Source organism: Gracilinanus agilis, chromosome 3 (genome assembly GCF_016433145.1).
Source record: "Gracilinanus agilis isolate LMUSP501 chromosome 3, AgileGrace, whole genome shotgun sequence".
NCBI lineage: Eukaryota > Metazoa > Chordata > Mammalia > Didelphimorphia > Didelphidae > Gracilinanus > Gracilinanus agilis.
In genome coordinates, this window is record NC_058132.1 from 138,361,676 (window position 1) to 138,382,708 (window position 21,033).

The 21,033-nt window shown below is 39.2% G+C and overlaps 1 protein-coding gene across 1 annotated transcript in view; it reads right to left on the reverse strand.

Moving 5' to 3' along the window:
• The window catches only part of MTUS2 (microtubule associated scaffold protein 2), a 465,717-nt gene that overhangs the window by 33,056 nt on the left and 411,628 nt on the right, over positions 1 to 21,033 (reverse strand). The window contains 1 exon segment of the mRNA XM_044666108.1: positions 2,175 to 2,280. Coding sequence (XP_044522043.1) covers positions 2,175 to 2,280 — 106 coding nt within the window.

The following is a 21,033-nucleotide window of genomic DNA, read 5'->3' on the forward strand; positions in this document are numbered from 1 at the left end:
AGAATCTGTGTCTAATCCATATTTTTCTTTTGGACTTTTTGTGTGTTTCCTTTGCTTTCACTGTCCTCGTCTGTGTCTGTGTCTCTTTGTCTCCACAAAAATTCTTTAGAGTTAGGTGCTTTTTTTGTTATTTGCTCATTTTTCCTGATGTGATAGTCTGAGGGCTAAGAGCTCTGATATTCCCTTCCTCCTGCTGATTCATTGATCCTTGAGATGCTGGTAGCTTAAAGACTTGCCTCAGATTTAAGCTTTTGATCTCAATCAGGTCAGGGGTTGATTAAATTCTAGCCCCAGGCTTAGGCTCAAGTTTTTTGTCTCACTGTGCATTAGATCCAATCAGGCACACCCTTGATTGTCCTGTCTTGGAGCTCTTCCCTAGCTTTAGACAAAAGGATCAATACTTAGTACTTAGTACTATCAACCACCCCAATGTGAACAAAGTCCTTATCCCAAGCCCAGACTAGAATTCTTGGGGCTTGGGCTCTGGACTTCTCCACAGGTTTGAAATTTCAAGGGGTATGGGTTGGCTTGTACCACTATTTGCCCAGACAGAATCTCAGGATCTAGATATTGGCATGGCTGTATGTTCTAAATCTGTGATAGCAGATGTGGGGTGGGGGAGGGGGTGTGGCTTGCTCTTCCCTTCTTGCTACAGCTTCTTGCTGGCTCTGCTCTCCTCTCATTTCAGTGCCCCAGATGTTCTTTGCCTACCTTTTCGGTTTTTCTTTTCTTGATAGTTGTTTCACTCTGTCTCCTTGTTGGTTCTTTCACTCCTATATTTGTTTTGTGGTGATATTTTAATCTTGGTTGAAGAGGATTCTCCAAACATTTTATTTTTAAAGAATATGGCAAATGTGGACCTACAGGCATAATCAGTGTTCTCTTTATTATTATTATTATTAAATCCTAGGCTTGTGAACCTTAACATTGGATATTGGTCTGAAGTTCCTTAGCTGGAGAGTCAAAAGTATGTTGCTTATACTTAAGAAAATAATCCTACTATATTTCAGCAGCTCCATATTCAGGGTCTTCCTCTCTGGATTAAGAGTGGTTTGTATTCATGATATACCATGAGATACTTTTCTCTAGGATTCTGTATGTCTGATGTGAAGCAGCCCAGGGGTAAGGGTGCTCTCTGTCAGCATGTCCTGGGCTGGTAGGAAATATCATCTTCATATACTTATTTATTGAGGAGTTTCTTTCTGGGACCTGTCTAAACCCTCACAGGAAGAGAATAAACTCAAGGAGAAATTATGATGATTTGAATCTATCAATCAAGGGATAGGGGATAGAGGTAGGAACTGCAATTTCATGGTATAGGGAACACCCTGGTGAGGAAACTCCCTTTATGAAAGCTTACTGGTAGCTACCTTGCAACTGATAATCTCAGAGAGTTTCCTAGAGCCCAGAGAGGTCAAGGGACTTGCCTAGGGTCACAGAACAAGTATGTGTCAGAGGTGGGACTTGAACCCACCAGCCAAGGCTGGCTATCTATAAACAAGATCACATTGCTTACCCCTTCCAGGGACATGCTAAGAATGGAGAAATAGTATGGAAGAGTGATGGACAGGCAGTCATTTAGACAGAAAGGTTTGGATTCAAGTCCTGCCTTGGACAGGACACATAACTAGTTCTGTGACTTTGGGTGGGTCATTATTATATCTTAATGATTTAAGGCTATGAGTTGGATTTCTTGATGGGTTGAGAGTGAATTCTCTACACTGGTGGGTCTAAACATAAAAAGGCAATATTCTAACTCTTCCCTCATCCCCCCTGCCCCTAAATCCCTCAAGAATAACTCTGTAAAAGTAATATGTAAGTTCTTCAAGGATGGGGATTATTTTAGCTTTGCAGCTCTACCACCTAGCAGAGTACCTAGCACATGGTAGGTCCTTCATATCTGTTTAATTGAGTAAAAAAAGGCTTAGTGGCCCTCCCCAGGACCCTCCCCACTTTGCCTTTTGGAAGTGAAATCCTTTAGAACCTACTTGAGGAGTTATACTCATGCTTTGGTCCCCCACTTCTTCCAAAGATGCTAATATGTAGGAGGCAATGAAAAGGTGGAAACATAGAATTGGAGCAATCACTGTAGTCATTTGAATTTGTAGGAAGACGTGTTCCAACTGGGGACTCTCTTTGCAAAACTCAGGGCTAAATATAGGCCCGGGTATTACCTTGAACTTTGTGCTCATGGTCATCCTGGAGGACAGCGATGGCCACAGAGTGATTGTTTTCCATCTCTAACAAGGTGGCCTCATGGGTAGCTGAGATATCTTCTACCTGGAAAAAAGAGCAGCAAGTACAAGGGTCAGGGGGCATCAGAGAGGCAGAGGATGGATTTTCTTTTCTTCTTTTTTTTCTAAACATTTTCTTAATAGCAACTCTAAGACAGAAAAGACAAACAGGGTTAGGTGACTTGCCTAATGTCACACAGCTAGGAAGTGTCTGAGGCCAAATTCGAACCCAGGACCTCCCGACTCTAGGTCTGACACTATGTACTCTGTCACCTAGTTGCTCCCCAAAAGAAAGGGGTTTTATCAATGTCATTGCCAATGGAGAAATCATAGGCTCAGATATGCATGGGGTGTGGGGCCAGAGGACTCAGGCTTGAATCCTATCTCTGATAACTGACAAATAAATCATTGTGGCCTTGGGCAAGTTACTTGAACTCTCAGGTCCTCAGTTTTCTCATCTGTAAAATGAGAGAGGTGGACTAAATGGTCTCTGAGGTTCCATCTGAAGCTATATCTGGGATCCTGGTCTTTCATCCTCATTTTTATCATTTGCTCATAAATGAAACACAATGGATCTCAATGGTCAGTGGTGAAATGGTCATGTATGAATGTGTTAACACAGGGAGAAATATCAGCTGTCTTTTAGCTCAATGAAGGACCAAATGCACTAAAAGAAGAGGGGGAAGGATTGATGCTGGTATGGCAGTCCCAGGAGGAGGAATAATAAGCATTCTAGAAATATGACTTCTTGTTACAGGGAAATCATTAGAAGAGGAAGCTAGTTAGATATTACAGCAGTTAGAATGCTGGACCAGGGAGTCAAGATTTGAGTTTGAATCCATTCTCAAATACCTACTCACTATGTGATCATGTGAAAGTCACTTAACCTTTGTCTGCCTCAGTTTCCTCATCTGTAAAAAGTTGGGATAATAACAGCACCTACCTCCCACGGCTGTTGTGAGGACAAAATGATAAAAGATTAAGTTAAAAGTGCTTTGTGAAACTTAAAGCATATAAATGCCAGATTATTATTATTGTTATTGTTATTATTATTATTATTATTATTATATCATTGCCTTGTCATTTATTCCAAAAAGCCAGAGATGAGCAGGAAAGAAATCTTAATAATACATGATGGCACCTGAGCTGGCAACCAAAAAGATGTAGCTGTCTTAGGACAATGATACTTGTCTTTTAGGTGTTTTCAAAGGTGTTATGAATTATAATGCTATCAATGCAGATGGACCCACAATGCACAAAACAAGTGATGATCTGTCATAGTTCACATGAATCGTGGTTAGGGATACAGTGGAGTGCATAAGATCCTAAATCTGGAGTTGAAAGGAACCTCAGAGACCAGTTAGTCTGATCCTCTCATTTTATAGACAAGAAGACTGAGGCCCAAGGGAAGCTTACTTACAGGAAGTATTAGTGGTAATACATGAATCCAGATTTTTCTGATGCCAATATTACGGTACCATTTATGCCCCCTAGATTCACTTATCTCTTCCAACATGCCATATGCACTTGACCTCTCGATGTAATTAACCACATCCGAGCCCCTTTATTTTATGGATATCTTATTGATTGAGAGGCATATGATAGAAGGTACAGCAGCTACTCTGAGATCTCTTACTTCTTGGCATTGTGAGGTGTGTTTATTGTTCTCCAGCTTCTAAATGAATGAGCAAATTTGCCTCCTAACTTGCATGTGGGACACTGAAAATTTCCATGCTTTCACTTGGCTTAGTCTGTTCCTTTCCATTCCCATGGATACTATGACTCTCATTCATTTCTCACTTGGGGTACCAAAATAACTGGCTTCCTACATTCTGTGTCTTCCCCTTCCAATCCATCCTGCCCATGATGACTGCCAGATTAATCATTTTAATTCACAGTACTAAACACATCATTCATCACTCAGATACCCTTAAAATAACTCCCTACTGTTTAACAAATAAAGTCCTGACTAGCATTGATGATGAAGTGGAGTGGAAAGAATTCCAGATTTGGAATCATGATCTGAGTTCAAATACTAGGTCTAGCATATCTGTATGACCTCAGGAAAGTAAATTAAATCTCTTCTGATTTCAATTTCTCTATAAAATGAATGGATGGGACTAGATGATTCATAAGATCCTTTCTTGGGCAGCTTGGTGGCACAGTGGATAGAGTGCTAGGTCTTAAGAAGTCTCATCTTCCTGAGTTCAAATCTGGCCTCAGATACTTATTGGCTGTGTGGACCCTGGGAAAGTCATTTAACCCTATTTGCCTCAGTTTCCTCATCTGTCAAATGAGCTGGAGAAGGAAATGGCAAACAACTTCAGTATCTTGGCCAAGAAAAACCCAAATGGGTCATAAAGAGTCAGACATGACTGAATAAAAACAAGATCCTTTCTAGTTCTAAATCATTTGACCCCCTCAAAAATTTGGTTCCAACCTATCTTTGTAGCCAAATTAACCCCATTTATATATTTATTCTCAAGACAAAGTGGACTATTTCCTTCTTCTTTGTTTATTCTCTACAACATTTCCCCTAGCACCAAATTCAAAAATTAAATATTATTCCTACCCATCTTTCAAGGACCAGTTCATATGATAGCTCCTGCATGAATCCTTCCTTGACCCCCTCTACCCCACACCCCAGCCAGAATGATTCTCTTTTCTTTCAAATTCCCAGGTCCTCTGTATCTTTCTTGCACACTTGGTTCCTATTTTCTATTACAGCTACAGCAGGCATGCAGATAAATCCATCCAGTCCTCCTCCTCTGGATTAAACACTTCTTTCCACTCTCATTCATGGGGGATCCCTGGAGCAAATGGGTAAGAAAGGAGCTATTTCTGAACATGAGGTGACATGTGGAGTGCAGAGGAGGGATGATGGAGAGGCCAAGCCTGCAAGCTGCATGCAGGACCTGGAGACACAGGTCAGCGACCCCCTCCCCCCCAGACCCAAACAGGGAATCACACGGGAGCCAGGGTCCCACAGAGACACTGTGACGGCGAGAGAGGGACCATGGGGAGGAGCCAGAGTTCCAACCTTGGTCTTGCTGGTCTAACACCAGATTCATGAGCTTCTCCCCCAGAGACTACAGTTATCAGGTCCTAGAGAGGCTCAGGAATCTTGAAGTGACAGTTTAACAGCTCTAGTGAGATGGAATTGGCCTATAGGGGCCATCCCATGGAGCATGCTCAGAGCTGCCATTCCTGGTTCCAGGGGTCCTGCTGAGTCAGGGGGATAGGACTTTTACTTTCAGATGAGGGAGATTCCCTTTAGTGACTGACCATGGAGATGTAGTGGATAGAATGCCTGGCCTGGAATTAGGAAGGCTCCTCTTCCCAAGTTCAAATCTGGCCTCAGACACTGATTAGCTGTGTGACCTTGGGCAAGTCACTTAACCCTTATTGCCTCAGTTTCCTCCTCTGTAAAATGAATTGGAGAAAGAAATGTTAAACCATTCTGGTATCTTTGCTAAGAAAACTAGAAATAAGGTCACAAAGAGGCCAACACAGCTGAAAACTGACTCAACAGCAATAATAACAGCGGGTGTACATAAAAGAGAGCAAAATGCCCAGCCCTCCTCAGGCTCTCCCTTGGCTTCTTGCTGCCAATCATGCCAAGATTGTTTTGAACTATTTCCAGAAAAGGAGATGGGAGAAAAGAGTGGGTTGCTTTAACTGCTTCCATGAAAGTCCATGTAAGTGTGAGCACATGGCATCTAAAGTAAATGCCAGATCTGGGTTGAGGCTGCTTCTTTTGTGTTTGCTTTATGTTTGTTACTTTCTGATTTATACTTAGATGGCATGAAGGCAACGTTATAAGTTCTGGAGGTTTGGAGGTCTTAGGCTCACCAGATACCAGCTGAATGGTATCCTTGGTGGTTATTATTATTATTCTTTTTTAAATTAAATAATAACTAGTATTGATTCCAGGGCAGAAGAACCATAAGGGCTAGGTAATTGGGGATAAGTGACTTGCTCAGGGTCACATACTTAAGAAGGGTCTGAGGCTAGATTCGAACCCAGGATCTCCCATTTCCAGGTCTGGCTCTCTGTTTCCTGAGCCAACTAGCTTCCCTTTCCTCTCCTCACCCTCCCGGTGGTTATTGTTACGGAAGACTCACTACCAAGAAAGAGAATGTCCCAAACCTGGACATTTTACCACTAGACATGTCCAGTTGGTGATTTGGATAGGGCAAAGATGAAATGAAATGTAAAATGCCTAATTGACAGTCCTGCAAAGCTGCTTCATGTTCTAATAAGGTTTAATTATCAGGCTCTCTTCAGATGTAATAGAAGGTATAAGTTGCTACTGAATCCTATGCTAAGTTTTTCTATCAATGTACGCCACGAGTCTTTAGTGCCTAGTATTCATTTCTTTTGTGTGCAGGAATAAATTACCTGTTCAAAGTTGATTAATATGGTACACAGAGTACCTTTTTATTCCCCCTTCTTTGAGAAAGCTTAGATGTAAGCCATAACCTAAACGATAGGTGTGTCTCAGGGTGCAGAATCGGGATTTAATGAACCAGAGAATGTGAGAGAAAAGAAACCTAAACCCTCTATTTGGGAGCAGGCTTTCCAGGACTGAACCCAAGCTAAACTCTATGGCTTAGTAAAGAGCAGAGGATAGGTAGAGTGTCCTAGCTGGTGTGAGCCCAGCAGCAATATCATTCTATAAGGAAATAGACTGTTTCTGTCCTGATTGTATATAGACTAAAGTCCAGAGAAAAAGGATGAAGAGGACTTCTTGGCTTAGAGAATTGGTTTAATCTTTTTTCTTAAACAGAGGCAGAGAATTCTCAAGAAGAGACTTGAGAGATATTTGAATGGTGGGAATTGTATTACAGAACTAAGAAGTCAAGAGTCATGGTGATGGATGAAGGAAACTTTGGCTCTGATCCTTCTCATAGCTTAAGTCATATAAATTGTAATTTCAAGTTATTCGTTACTTAGTTAATAAACTGTATAGCCAATAACTCTTAACAATGTGTAAGGCCCAAGAGATAGTGGTTTTATTCAATAGAGAGAGTTAAGCAGCTGGCTAACAGAAAAAAAGAGATTTCCTCATTTTATTAAACTGATAATTGAGAGATGAGTATAGTAGGGAATCATTGTGTCAGGGATTAGGGCTCAACTGATATAAGGCCTGTGTTATTATTTGGGTATGTGTGCTATCTCCACTTTTTTGTTGTAAGCTCCTTAGGGAAGTATCCATGCTTATATCATATTTTCCATATTAGAAAAAAGGCTTCTTAATGTTAGGGAGCATTTTCTATTATATTATTAAAATATGACTGCAATCATAAACTCCTTGAAAATAGAGAGGGAGGGGAAAAAAGGAGAGAGAAAAAGGGAGAGATGGGGAGAGAGGGAAGTAGAGGGAGAAAGAGGAGAGGAGAGAGATACAGGGAAACAGGGAGAAAGGTGAAAAGAGAGAAAGAGTGGGGAAAAAGGAAGAGAAAGAGAGGGAGTCAGAGAAAGGTGGAGAGAGTGAGAAGGGGATAGGAAGAGAGGGAGAAAGAAAGGTGGTGGGGAGGGAGGGAGAAAGAAAATGGGAGAGAGAGAGAGAGAGAGAGAGAGAGAGAGAGAGAGAGAGAGAATGATAAAATGAAGCAGGCACCATGCTTTCTATTTTAAGAAACCTCAGAACCTAGTTGAGATCCTGGCATATAACAGGCACTTAAATGTCTATTAAACAAATGAATGACAATGAAATGGACAAATTCTCCCAATCCCAGAGCTGCTATCTTTTCAGTAAAGAGCACATTATTGAGAGCTGTTAAGTTAGAAAATCCAAGTTTAAATCCTAGTTCTACTATTATATATATATATACATATATATATATATTATATAAGTGTATACAATATGTATATATATATATATATATATATATATATATATATAATGTGACCCTTGGTAAGTCACAGCCTCTCTGCCTCAGTTTATTCATCTATAAAATGGAGACTATAATATTCATGTGACCTACTCCAAAAGGCTGTTGCTAGTAAAGTACAGTACAGTATTCTGCAAAGTTTAAAGTACTAAAGTAAAGTTGAATTATTCCTCTTCCTCTTAAAATCCAGAAGATATTAAAAGTCCCTAAATCTTGCAAGAACAATTCATACTATATCATCCAGGCCTTTGTAAAGACTCTTCATGATCTCGAAGGTTCTGTTACTAAGGTAGAGCTACATGTATGTGTACATGCATATACACACATGTACCTATTCTTCCTAAACATGTCTTATGTGAACATATTTCATCAGCGTATATACATATAAATATGCAAAAATGTAAAAAAAATTAGAAATGTGTATGTGTGTGTGTGTCTAGATATGATGTCTGCATAATGAAGCAGAACAATTTCTCAGGGTGCTGTACTTTCGGGGGAGAATATATTGCTAAGTGACACAGATGGGAACCTCACCTAACCAGGCACTAATACGAACAGCCAAAGTCCACAAGTCACAGCAATTTATTGTTAGCTGAACTGTACAAATATGGCAAGGGCAGACATCTGCAATGATTCACCCTTATTTACTGTGCATTCTTAATTAAGCGATATTTTCTTTGAGGCCCAAAGCTACGAACATGTCTTCTTCTGGGCAGAAAGGCCGAATATGGTAGCATTTAATCATCCCAAGTCTTGTTTGAGGGTTTGTTTTTTTTCAGGATCACCATCTCAAAACCTTCTTGGATTAGTGCAGAAATGAATCACTAGCAGAACACTGAAATAGGCTTTTCTTCTGCTCTGTTATTGATACCAGGTAATTATGTAAACTATGACAGCTCACAAATTATTTGGAGGTAAATAAACATGGAGCAGAAGGAAAAATTGTTCAGCATTTCTCACTACAACATTCAGTTTCTTGTGTTCCCTCCCTCTCTATTAAATGGTGAGGAAGAAGGGATGAACAGAAAAGTTAGGAAGGAAGGAAAGAAGGAAAGGAAGGAAACAAGCATTTATTAATCACCTATTATGTACCAGACACCTTGCTAGAACAGGGCACATAAATACAAGCCAAAAGAAAGAAGGTCCTTTCTGTTACATTTTAATGGGGGAAAAATTTGGATCCACATAAAAATGGATCCAAATAGTAGGGTTGTGGTTTGGGGAATAAATGCACCCAGTTTGGGGCCATGGTTTTCAGGTCTAGAAAGCAAAAACAGGGCTGGGAGGAGTATGAGGAGGCCATATGGGTCCCTTCACAAATGTGAGGCTCCAGGAAGAATTCAACAGTGGAAGAAGGGAAGGAGTTTATAGAGAGAGATTCTAAGGTAAGAAAGCCACAGGGATGCTTGGGTGTTCCAGAGTGACGGGGCTCTGGTACAGAGCCGGGGTGAGACAGAATGAGCCCATATTCCCTCAGAGGTCTATTTCCCTTGGTTGGTAATATATATTAAAGTTTGATGCTCACACGCATGATTTGCTGTGTGATGTGCTTTTGATTGTGTGGTGCCAGAACACCACTATAAATATATTGAGTACGGTATGATGTCCACAAATAACTCCAAGGAATTATTATTAATGAAATGTTGAGCCACTGCAATGCCGTTAGACTATTTAACTAGAACTGGAGTCGCTGTCCAGTCCCTTGGCTGAGTGTCTTTGACTGAAGTGAAGAGGAATACTTGAGCTAAAACTGGGGTAGAAGTCTTATTACTGTTCAGCAGCTTAGAAGTTCATAGACCTTTGGGGGCATTCAAGAATCACTATCAGCAGTGTTTCAGAGAGAAGACCAATGTGCATACTCGACTATCCTTGACCTACCTTCTGGGGTCACCCTCCCTATTCTGGAAGCAATTCTTCACAAAGTCAGAAAATTATCACACTTTTGTCAGGTCTCCCGATTTCTTTCTACATTGGGGGTGGGGTGTGGGGGGGTCACACTCAAGCAAGAACTAGTAGGTGAGTCAGATCCAGGTCTTAAAAACCTCATTCCTTCCTGGAAATAACAGTAAGGCGAATAAACGTTGTGCCAATGTCATTCACTGGTTACCCCAAAACATAATGTATGGGGTGGCTAAGGAAGACCGGCCCTCTTCAGGACTGCTCATCCATCTCTGCTATTTGTCACCAACTCTCACTTGTGGTTCCAAAAAGTTATGGCATAGGCAGTGGTATACCCTGGTAAAACCATTTTGGCAGAAGACCTCCAGCAGGTTGAGGGTAACTGATAGGCTTTGAAACCATTGGTGACTTGGGGGGGGTGTCAGCCCAAGCTTGGGAAGACTCCCTCTGGTGGAATGGGCGGATGAAAACAACCTGTTGTTCCAATAGCCAAGAAGGCAGCGGAAGGGGTTGCTGTGGAATTGGGGAGACATTCACGATGCCAAGGCCACCCACCGTGACCTGGACCGCTGCCAGTCGTCCTGACTTTTGTCTTGCCACTGGACTTGAATGACTCTGGAAGGCAGGGTGAGGCGGACAACTTTGTACGACTCTGCCTCCCTTAAATACAACTCACACAAGTTAAGATGCCGCCCCAAAATGTCACTGATCCTCTCTGAAACCAACAATGAACGATATAATACACAAAAACATACCAGGAAGTGAAAGAATGTTATCAGGTTAATTTTTCTACAGTCACAATACTATATTAATATTCTGTAAGATAAGTTTGCACTATAACAAAATGGAGAAGGGGGAAAATGTGATACTAATATTGTACTTTACATCGAAAAATAACTTCGTCACAAATGTATAAGGTCAGAAGAGCAATTCTTATCCCCATTTGACAGATGGGGTAAAGTGAGGCCCAGAGAAGTTGTGACTTGCCTATTGACAGATAGTTACTGGGGGAAATAGCAAATCTAAGAATCTTAGTAATCTTAGAATCTTAGGAATCAAACCTAGGCCTTTTTTTTTTTTTTTAACCCTTACCTGTGTATTGACTCCAAGGCAGAAGAGCGGTAAGGGCTAGGCAATGGGTGTTAAGTAACTTGCCCAGAGTCATATAGCTAGGAAGTGTCTGAGGTCACATTTGAACCCAGGACCTCCCATCTCTGGGTCTGACTCTCAATCCACTGAGCCACCCAGCTGCCCCAAACCTAGGTTTTTAGATTCCAAGTTCAGGTCCCAAGAGCTATATCACGACTAGGATATGGACAAATACATATACCACAAATCCAAACTCATCTAAGAATGATGAATAATCCATCTTTTGGATCATAAAACAAAAATAAATGGTGAATCACTCTTATCTATTACCAGTCTATGGCAGAGCTAGTTGGCTTCACTTTTAGTCTCTGAGGGGGTCCACTGAATAATTGCTCCTGATGGCACTCTCAAACTAGATCTGGCCTCTAACACTCTCTTTTGGGTTAAGGAGCCGAGAACATGTCTTTGCTGGTATGACGAATCTCCTATTTAATAAAGTCTGGCACGTATCCTTATTTCATTTAACAAACCGGCTACTCCCAATGATCCCTTTGCACTGCCACAGCTGTCTGGTGCACAGCTGTGCCGAATTATAGGACAGCAGAACGACAGGGCAGCGGTCCCCAGACATAAGTAAAGAGATGCTGGGTTAATTTTCTTAAACTCTTTGCAAAATTATCTCATGTCCATTATCAGAAGCTTTGACTAATTCATTTAGAGAAGATTTATACTTAGCAGGAAGAAATGGGGGCTCTGAATTGTTACTGTTTAACATGTGAAAGGAACCCAAATCAGATTAAATTCTCATTTTCCGAAGTCAGAGACAACTGTACCTGTATCAGATGAAACCATGGTGGGGAAGCAAAAGCCGCAGGAGTGGCTCACATACTCCCCTGCAAGGTCTTCCTACGTTTCCTTCCTAGAAACACAGGTAGATTTTCCCCCTCTTTTTTCTGCTCCTACCATGACAGCCAGTCTACTCGTTCCCAAGCAATCATCAGTTCCACCGAGAGTGTTTCATGATATTGCAGCACACTTGGGTGCATGTCTTGTGCCAGACCCGCCACAGCCTGGCAAAAAGGTACCTCAGAATCCCATTGCTTCCTTGTTCCCCGTTTGAAGGAGTGGAGCTCTGTAGACGGCATGGCTTCACTTGAGATATTTGTTGTTGTTCAGTTGTGTGGCTCTTCGTGACCCTATTTGGTGTTTTCTTGGCAGAGACACTGGGGTGGTTTGCCATTTCCTCCTCCAGCTCATTTTACAAATGAGGAAACTGAAGCAAACAGGCTTAAGTAACTTGCTCAGGATCACATAGCTAGTAAGGGTCTGCAGCTGGATTTGAATTCAGGTCTTCCAGGAACCTAGATCCGGTCCTCTATGCTCTGTGCCACCCAGCTCCCCCACACTCAGGATATACTGGTGACCTTCTAGGATCTCGTTCTATTTGATGATAGCAGAAATCTGGTTCCTTTTGTGTGTATCTCCTACATGAGGTGTGTCCTGGTTGCCCAACTGCTAATACCTCCCTCCTAAATTACCTTTAAATTACTTCCTCAGATCTCACCTCAGACATTTAAAGACACTAGCTGTGTGAGTCTGGGCAAGTCACTTAACCCTGCTTGCCTCAGTCTTTTTTCTTTTTCTTTTTTAAACCTTACCTTCTGCCTTGGAGGGCTCCAAGGCAGAAGAGTGGTAAGGGTAGGCAATGGGGGTCAAGTGACTTGCCCGGGGTCACACAGCTGGGAAGTGGCTGAGGCCGGATTTGAACCTAGGACCTCCCATCTCTAGGCCTGACTCTCAATCCACCGAGCTACCCAGCTGCCCCCTTGCCTCACTTTTCTCATCTATAAAATAAGCTGGAGAAGGAAATGGCGAATTGCTCCAGTACCTTTGCCAAGAAAACCCCATATGGGGCCACAAAGACTCAAATCAACTGAAACAAGTGAATTACAACAACAATAAATTACTTTATAAATAAGTTAATATTAAACATTATTTCTAATTATTACATAATTATGATTATATGTTCACTTAGCTAATATGATAAAATATTTAAAATTCATAAATAAATAAAACAATCTGTGGATGTTTTGCATTTTTTTTGTATTCATGTTGTTTCTCCCAATAGATATTGTTTCATTTTTGTCTTTGTAACCCTAGTACCTTGTACAATTTCCGTTACATAAGTAGCAGAATAATAAATGTTCATTGATTGATTGTTTTCTCAATGCAACATGACTGCAGACATAATGTAATGCAATGGAGAAAGCTTCCTGTATCCATTCTAAGCCAATTCGTCAGTTAGGCAGGGAGGGCCTCTGTCCAGGGTAAGAGAATCTAGGACTGGGCAGGCACTACCATCTGGTGATCACAAAACCAAATATAAATCCTGGAAAAATAGTATTATGACTACGACCCAACGACTTCGGATTATTTAGCCTTCATCGGATAGTGCCAAAAATGCCAAAGAAGTTGGCTAGAGCGGTGAGCCAATAAGCATGTAAGGGCTAACTTCTAGCGATACAAAAAGAAGCAGAAGGCAGGCCTTGCCCTCAAGGAGCACATCATCTAGAGGGGGAGACAATAAGCCAAAAATAAAGTACAAACAAGCTCTATACAGGATAATAGGAAATAATTGTGAGAAAGAAGGAACTAGAATGAACAGGGGTCAGTAAAATATTCTGGGATTTGGGGGGGCTTGTCCGTAGTCTGGGGACACAGTGTTAGGCCTCAGCTGCACATATACTCTGGAAAATACTAAAAGCTTTTTTGTAAGAGTAGTATGAGGTCAGAAATTTCCAAACTCGGACAGGTCTTTCTTTGCACTGAATCCTGGGCTGCCCAGCTTATTAAGAACCAACCCAAGGCTGCCCCAGGGAAAGGTGAGCAGTCAGGAGGGTCACAGAAGGGAAGTCTACTAATAAAAGTTAGACACACAAAACAGGAAAAATCTTCTATTTTGTATTTGAAAATGGGTTTTAAGTAGCTCAGGAAAGAGATGTTTTGTACTAAGGAGTAGTTTTTTTTTTAATTCAAAGCTATTTTATTTGCCCAAATACATGTAATAATAATTTTTGACACAGGCTTTCCAAAATGATAAGATCTAAACATCTTCCAACCCTTCCTTCCTTCCATTTGGAGAGGCTAAGCATTTTTATCTGGATTATACATGCATTATCACACAAAACACACTTCTGTATTGGTTATAGTTATAAGGGTGAACTCATACAAAATCAAAATCCCAAAATAAAACTATAAATAAACTAAAGTGAAAGACGGTATGCCTGGATTTGCATCCAACTCCAACAATTCTTTCTCTGGAGGTGGATAGTATTCTCCATAATAAGTTATAGGGTAGTTTAAGAGGAAGTGATAGTTGATTTAAATAAGTACATATAAGAACCATGGTTGTCCAGTCGTTGCAATTGTGTCCGACCTTTTATGATTCCATTTGGGGTTTTCTTGACAAAGATACTAGAGTGGTTTGCCATTTCCTTTTCCAGCCCATGTTACAGATGAGGAAATGGAGGCAAACAGAGTTAAATGACTTGTCCAGGGTTGCACAGCTAAGTAAATGTCTAAGGCCAGATTTGAACTCGGCTCCAGGGCTATCACTCTTATCTACTGTGCCACTTAGCTGCATAAGAAGCACTACTTTGTTGCTAAAAGGAAAGTTTGTTATGGATTCAAACTCACTTAACCCAGAGGCAGAGACCATCCTCAGAGTTTTCCTTCCTGGCTCCCTCCAAGACTGAGAAACTAAGACGAAATGTTCCATCACTCCACAGACACCATCTATTATCCTCACCTTGAAGGGAAAGGCTTTTCCTCCTTGATATGTAGCTCAATTTACATTAATTTTATAAAAGGTTAATGGACTGGCAAAGTCAGAAAATAAGGTATTTGATGTCATCTTGTGGGTACAATCTACTAAAATGGAATGTCATCCTAACTTAATAAGAATATTTCTAATAAAAGCAAATACTTAACTTTAGAAAATGTCAAATAGAAGAACATAAGCAGACTTCCATTGCCTATCACTGGAAGAATAAAATGACTAATTAGATCCTGGAAGCTCTTCCTGAAGAATTAAAATGCTATTATCCATGAAGTCAATACCATCGATTCTTTATTGTCCATGATAATATGACAGGGGTCATATGGCAACAGAAAAATGGGCATCATAGATATCATGGATCACTAATATCCAGAGCTTCACTTCATCCATTCATTCCAATCTTTCTATCAGCTGTTTTAGCAGTTAGTAGGAAGAGAAGAAGAGAATAAATCTTTATATAGTACCTCCTGTGTATTAGGCACTAAGTGCTTTTTACAAATTATCTCAAATTTGATTCTCATGACAATCCTTGGAAGTAGGTACTATTATTATCCCTATTTTACAATTGAGGAAAAAGAAGCAGAGTATAAGTGACTTGTCCAGAGCCACACAGCTAAACCAGTATCTGAGATTGAATTTGAATTCAGATCTTCCTACATCCAAGACTAGTACCCTATCCACTACTCCAACTAACTTCTTATTATTGATGTATGTGTACTAAAAAATCACAGAAAATGGGAAATCTGACTGATTTGATTTTTATCATCTTTTCTTTCCCTGCTCACCTTCTGCTGGAAGTTCTGAATGACAATGATATGGTTACTACTTCAGGCAGCAATAGAAGAATTGAGGGGTAAATCCATACACATTAGATAAAAATACCTGAAGATCAATCATTGCCTGAACGACAAGTATTTAGATAATATAACCATAAAGTCAACTATCAGTGATCCTTGAAATATCATGGAGAATGAGGGAGGTGCCACAGGATTGAAGGGCAAGTATGATTTTCCAGAAAGGTAAAGATAATGTACACTTTAAACCTGTAAGTTGAATTCATTGTTTAGTAGAGTGTATTAAAGGGAAGGTTACGGGATGTCTAGAAAAGGAAGCAGTGATCAAAGAGACAAGACTTCATCAAAAACAGGTCCTAATAGATCAATTTCATTTTCTTTTTTTTTGGATAGGATTGTTAGAATGGTTGATTAAAGGAATGCTATAGATATAATCTAATTAGATGATCATTTAGCAAAGCATCTGAAAAAGTCATGTTATTCTTTGGGACAAGATGAAAAGAGGAAGGAAAAAAAGCATTTATTAAGTGCCTATTATGTGCCAGGCACTTTGCTAAGGACTTTACACATTTTATAGAGAGAGATGTGGGATAGATGATAGTACAATTAGATGAATTTCTAACTGATTGAATGACCAGACCCAAAGAATAATCATTAATGGTTTTGTCATTTTGAAGAGAAGTCTAGAGTTTAGAGGGAATCTGTGCTTGGTCTTGTGCAGTTCAACAATTTTATCTTTGATAAATAGATAGGTGACATGTTTATCACAATCACAGAAGACACAAAACAAAGAAGAATAAATAACACTTGGATAGAATCAGGATACAAAAGGCTCTTGATAGGCTAGAATGCTGGACCAAATTGAGATAAATGAAATGTAATAGTAATTACTCTAAAATCTTTAGGGGCTTAAAAAAAATCACCTTACAAGAAAAAAATGGGAGAGGTATGGTAGACAGAAGGTCATTTGAAAAAAATCTGGGGTTTTAGTGAATTAGATTTTTGGCACCTCTGGATTAAAGAATGGCAGGTGTATTTTATATTAAAAAGAAAAAAAAGAAAAGAAGGGCAAAGGTCAGTGGAAAGAGCTTATTGGACTTGGGATATAAAATAAATCATAAATCAGAGACCACAAAATATCTGGGAGAATAATTGCTAAAACAAACCCAGGAACCACACAAGTATAATTTTAAAATACTCTACAAAATAAAGTCAGATTTAAATAATTGGAGAACTATTAATTGTTCATGAGCAGGCAGAGCCAATATAATTAAAACTATCTACACTAATGCCTTCCCAATTAAATTACCAGAAAAAATATTACTGAGCTAAAAAAAATAACAATACATTTGGAAGAAAAAAGATCAAGAATATCAAATGAATTAATGAAAAAAATATAAAGGAAAGAGGTTTAGCAGTACCAGATTTTAAACTGTATTAATAAAGCAGTAATTATCAAAACTATTTGATACTGGCTACAAAATGGAAAGACAGATGAATGGAACAGAACAGACATACAACAAACAATAATAAAAGATTATAGTAACCTTGTAGTTGACAAAAATATAGCTATCCAAGTTTGGGGGTAAAAACTTATTATTTTGTAAAAATTGCTGGGACAATTGGAAAGTAGTTTGGCAGAGATTAGGTATAGACTAATATCTTACACCACTCACTAAGATCAAAATGTATCCATGACATAAACATAGGAGATACCATAAACAAATTTGAAGCACAGGGAACATACTACCTATCACATTTATGGATAGAAGAGGAATTTATGAGTAAATGAGAGATGGAGAGCATTGTGAAGTGTAAAATAGATAATTTTGAGTATATAAAATTAAAAAGTTTCTGTACAGATAAAATTAATATAGCCCAGATTAGAAGGAAAGCAAAAGATTGGGAAAAGATTTTATAGACAGTTTCTCAGATAGAGTTGTCATATCTAAAATACATAGAGAATTTATAAAAAATAAATCATCTTCCAATTGATAAATAGACAAAATATACGAATAGACAATTTTTAGATGAAGAGATCAAAGCCGTCTTTAGGCATATAAAAATACTCTAAATCACTAGATTAAAGAAATGCAAATCAAAACAATTCTGAGGTATCATCTCATAACCGTCAGATCTGCTAAAATGATAAAAAGACAAAATGACAAATGTTGGAGGGGATATGGAAAAGCAGGGACACTAATACACCATCAATGGAACTCTGAACTGATCCAACCATTTTGGAAAGCAATTTGGAAGAGATTTACAAAATTGTGTATACCCTTAAACTCAGTATTGCTATTTCTGAGTCTGTTTTCTAAGAAGATGAGGGGGAAAAGAAAAATTTCAAGATATTTATAGCAGTTCTCTTTGTGGTGGCAAAGAACTGGAAATTGAGGGGATGCCCATCAACAGGGAATGGCTAGACAAACTGTGGCATATGATTGCAATGGAATAGTACTGTGCCTTAAGAAACAATGTATAGATTAATTTTAAAAAAGTTGGAAAGAACAACATGAAATAATGAAGAATGAAATGAGTAGAACCAAAAGAACATTATATATAGCTGTAGAATTAATATTTGAAGAATAATTTGTGAGTGTCTACTTCCAGAGAATAAATTAAAAAATAGAAACATGAAAGAGACACTCTAAACATACATATCTTTTTGTCAGATGATATCTTCCATGCTGCAGTGAGGTCAGGGAGGGGCAGAGATACCTAGGAATAAATTCTATTAAATAACAAAAAGAAAGAAAAAGAATATTGGACTTGGGAGTCAAGAATACCAGAGTTCTAATCCTGTCTCTCAGACTTCTTAGTTGTGTGATCAAACCTCTCTGAATCTCAGTTTCCTAATCTGTAAAATGAGGATGACACAACCCGAAATATCTACCATAGTGTTGTTCTGAGAACCAAATGATATTGTGCCAATGAAACTGCTTTAGAAATCTTAAAACATCATTTAAATTTCAGCTAGTATTAAATGAATCAGTATAAAAGAACAGAGCAGTCAAAAAGCTAACAAGATCTTAGGCTGCATTAAGGGAAGCAAAGGTTCCAGGACTAGGGATGTGATTGTCACATAGTGCTCTGGTGCAGACTGAACACATTTGGGGCAACATGTTCCGTTCTGGGCAGCAGATTTTAAGGACACTGATAAAGTAGAAGAGGGTGATCTAGAGAGTGATGATTTAGAAGAGGTAAGAGAGCTCTTTTCAAATATTTAAAGGCCTGGGCTATAGAAGAGGGATTAAATTTGTTCTGCTTGGCTCCAGGGGACATCAATTGACATAAAAGATAGAAGTAATAATACCTGTATGGCCTTAGGCAAGTCACTCAGTTTCTGGGACTCAGTTTCTTTATCTATAAAACGAGGGGGTTGGCCCAGATAACTTCTAAGGTCTTTTTCCAGTTCTATATCTATGACAGATACCAGAGAGGATGAAACTCAAGAAACGGCCATCTAATTTGGTAATTAAGAGGTTACTGGTGAACTTGTAAAGAGCACTTTCAACAGAGCACGTCCATTTATTATTGCTTTCTTTTAGATCTGTCTACTGTTTTTGGAAAGGAGAATCGGTGGGAGAGTAAACTACTTGGTTGAATTTATTCTATTTTGCAAGTGGAAATAAATAAGTAATAAGTATATTAACTAGCATTTATATGGTATTTTAATGTTTGCAAAGTACTTTACAAATATCTCACTTGATCCTCACAAGAACACTATTATTCCCATTTTATGGATGGGTACACTGAAGAAGACAGAGGTTATGTGACTCTCCCTTGGTCACAAGGTTTAGTAAGCGGTTGAGGTAGGATTTGATTTCAAGTCTTCCTACTCCAGGGTCAGTACTCTAACCACTGTGACACCTTGCTGGTTGCTAAGACATGTACGGTAAAAAATGCAATCATGCAAATTTGGGTAAATTAATTAAAATGGTGAAACATACAGAATTTCTTCAATCTATTACATTGTTATGTTTTAACACTTTGAAGTGTTTAGAATCCATTGCCTATTAGAAAGTCTGATTTAGCAAAGTGATAAGAAGGATAACTTTAAATAGAAACATATCAAAGAACTTAGCCTAAATACTGCTGGTTCATAATTTTGCTTCCATAAAATTTTCATAATGCCAAATCACAGCAGTTAGAAACTATGGGTGGAAAATGCAGAGAACCAGAGTTAAGCTTGCTCTAAGGAAAAATGGACTATAATGTTTGGAGTGATTCCAAAGTGTTCTGAGTTTCTTCAGGAGGCACTGGCTTTCCGCGTACTAGAAAAGAACTGGATGACCATTTGTTGGGTAGCCGACAGGCTTGGCTAGGTGTGGGTTGGAATGGATGGAGCCCGAGGTCCCTTCCAACTCTGAGATTCTGAGAATCTATGATTTACAAAGCATATGTATACAGATCTGATAAAGAATAATCCCAAGGAAATATGTAAATATACAAGTTGTATGTATAACTGTTTGCACACAGCCAGAATGATTGTGGCCCATGAGAATTGTTATATATGACTCGAGATAAGCAGAATTAAAAAAAACAAACCAAAACTCTTACCTTCTGCTTTGGAATTGATAATAAGCATCCACTCCACAGCAGAAGAGCCGTAAGGACTAGGCAGTGGGGGTTTATAAGCAGAATTTTTAAATGTTTAAAAATATATCAATACTCCAATATTCTGCTGGATTTTGAGTGTATCAGTTGAGGCATTCTTTCCAGTGATGGTAATGACAACCCATCCACACCTCTTCATTCCATGTGATTTAATTCATGTTTGTTCATAAGAAAGCCAAATAAGATGAATTCCCATTTACAATTAAAAAAAAAACAAACGCAAAATAAAGAAAAGGCACATCAGAAATAAGAGGCAGAGCCAAGTCTCAAATTCCAAACCCATCTCCTGTTGACCAACTGCTCTCTGATACTCCTTCCTTGCTTGGTTTTAATAATAGAGCACTTTCCTAAATTTCTGATCCGTTCTCTATATGGCTGCTCCCCACTATTTTTTGTTTTTTCTTCCTCTTCCTGACTGCTAAGTCTGGACGTCCCCCAAAGCTCCCTCCTGAACACTCTACTTTAGCAACATCTAGCTTTTTAAACTCTTTAATAATAGCCACAGCGAGTTCTTCCTTGCTGTCTATCCTACCCAGAATCCAACATGGTGCCTCCACGAGAGGGCAGATGCTTGCTCACTCGGTGATGCACGAGGCCTCATTCACACTGGCTTGGTTTCCCCCTTTGGCAGTCCCTCCCACCGATGCCCCGTCCACCGGTCT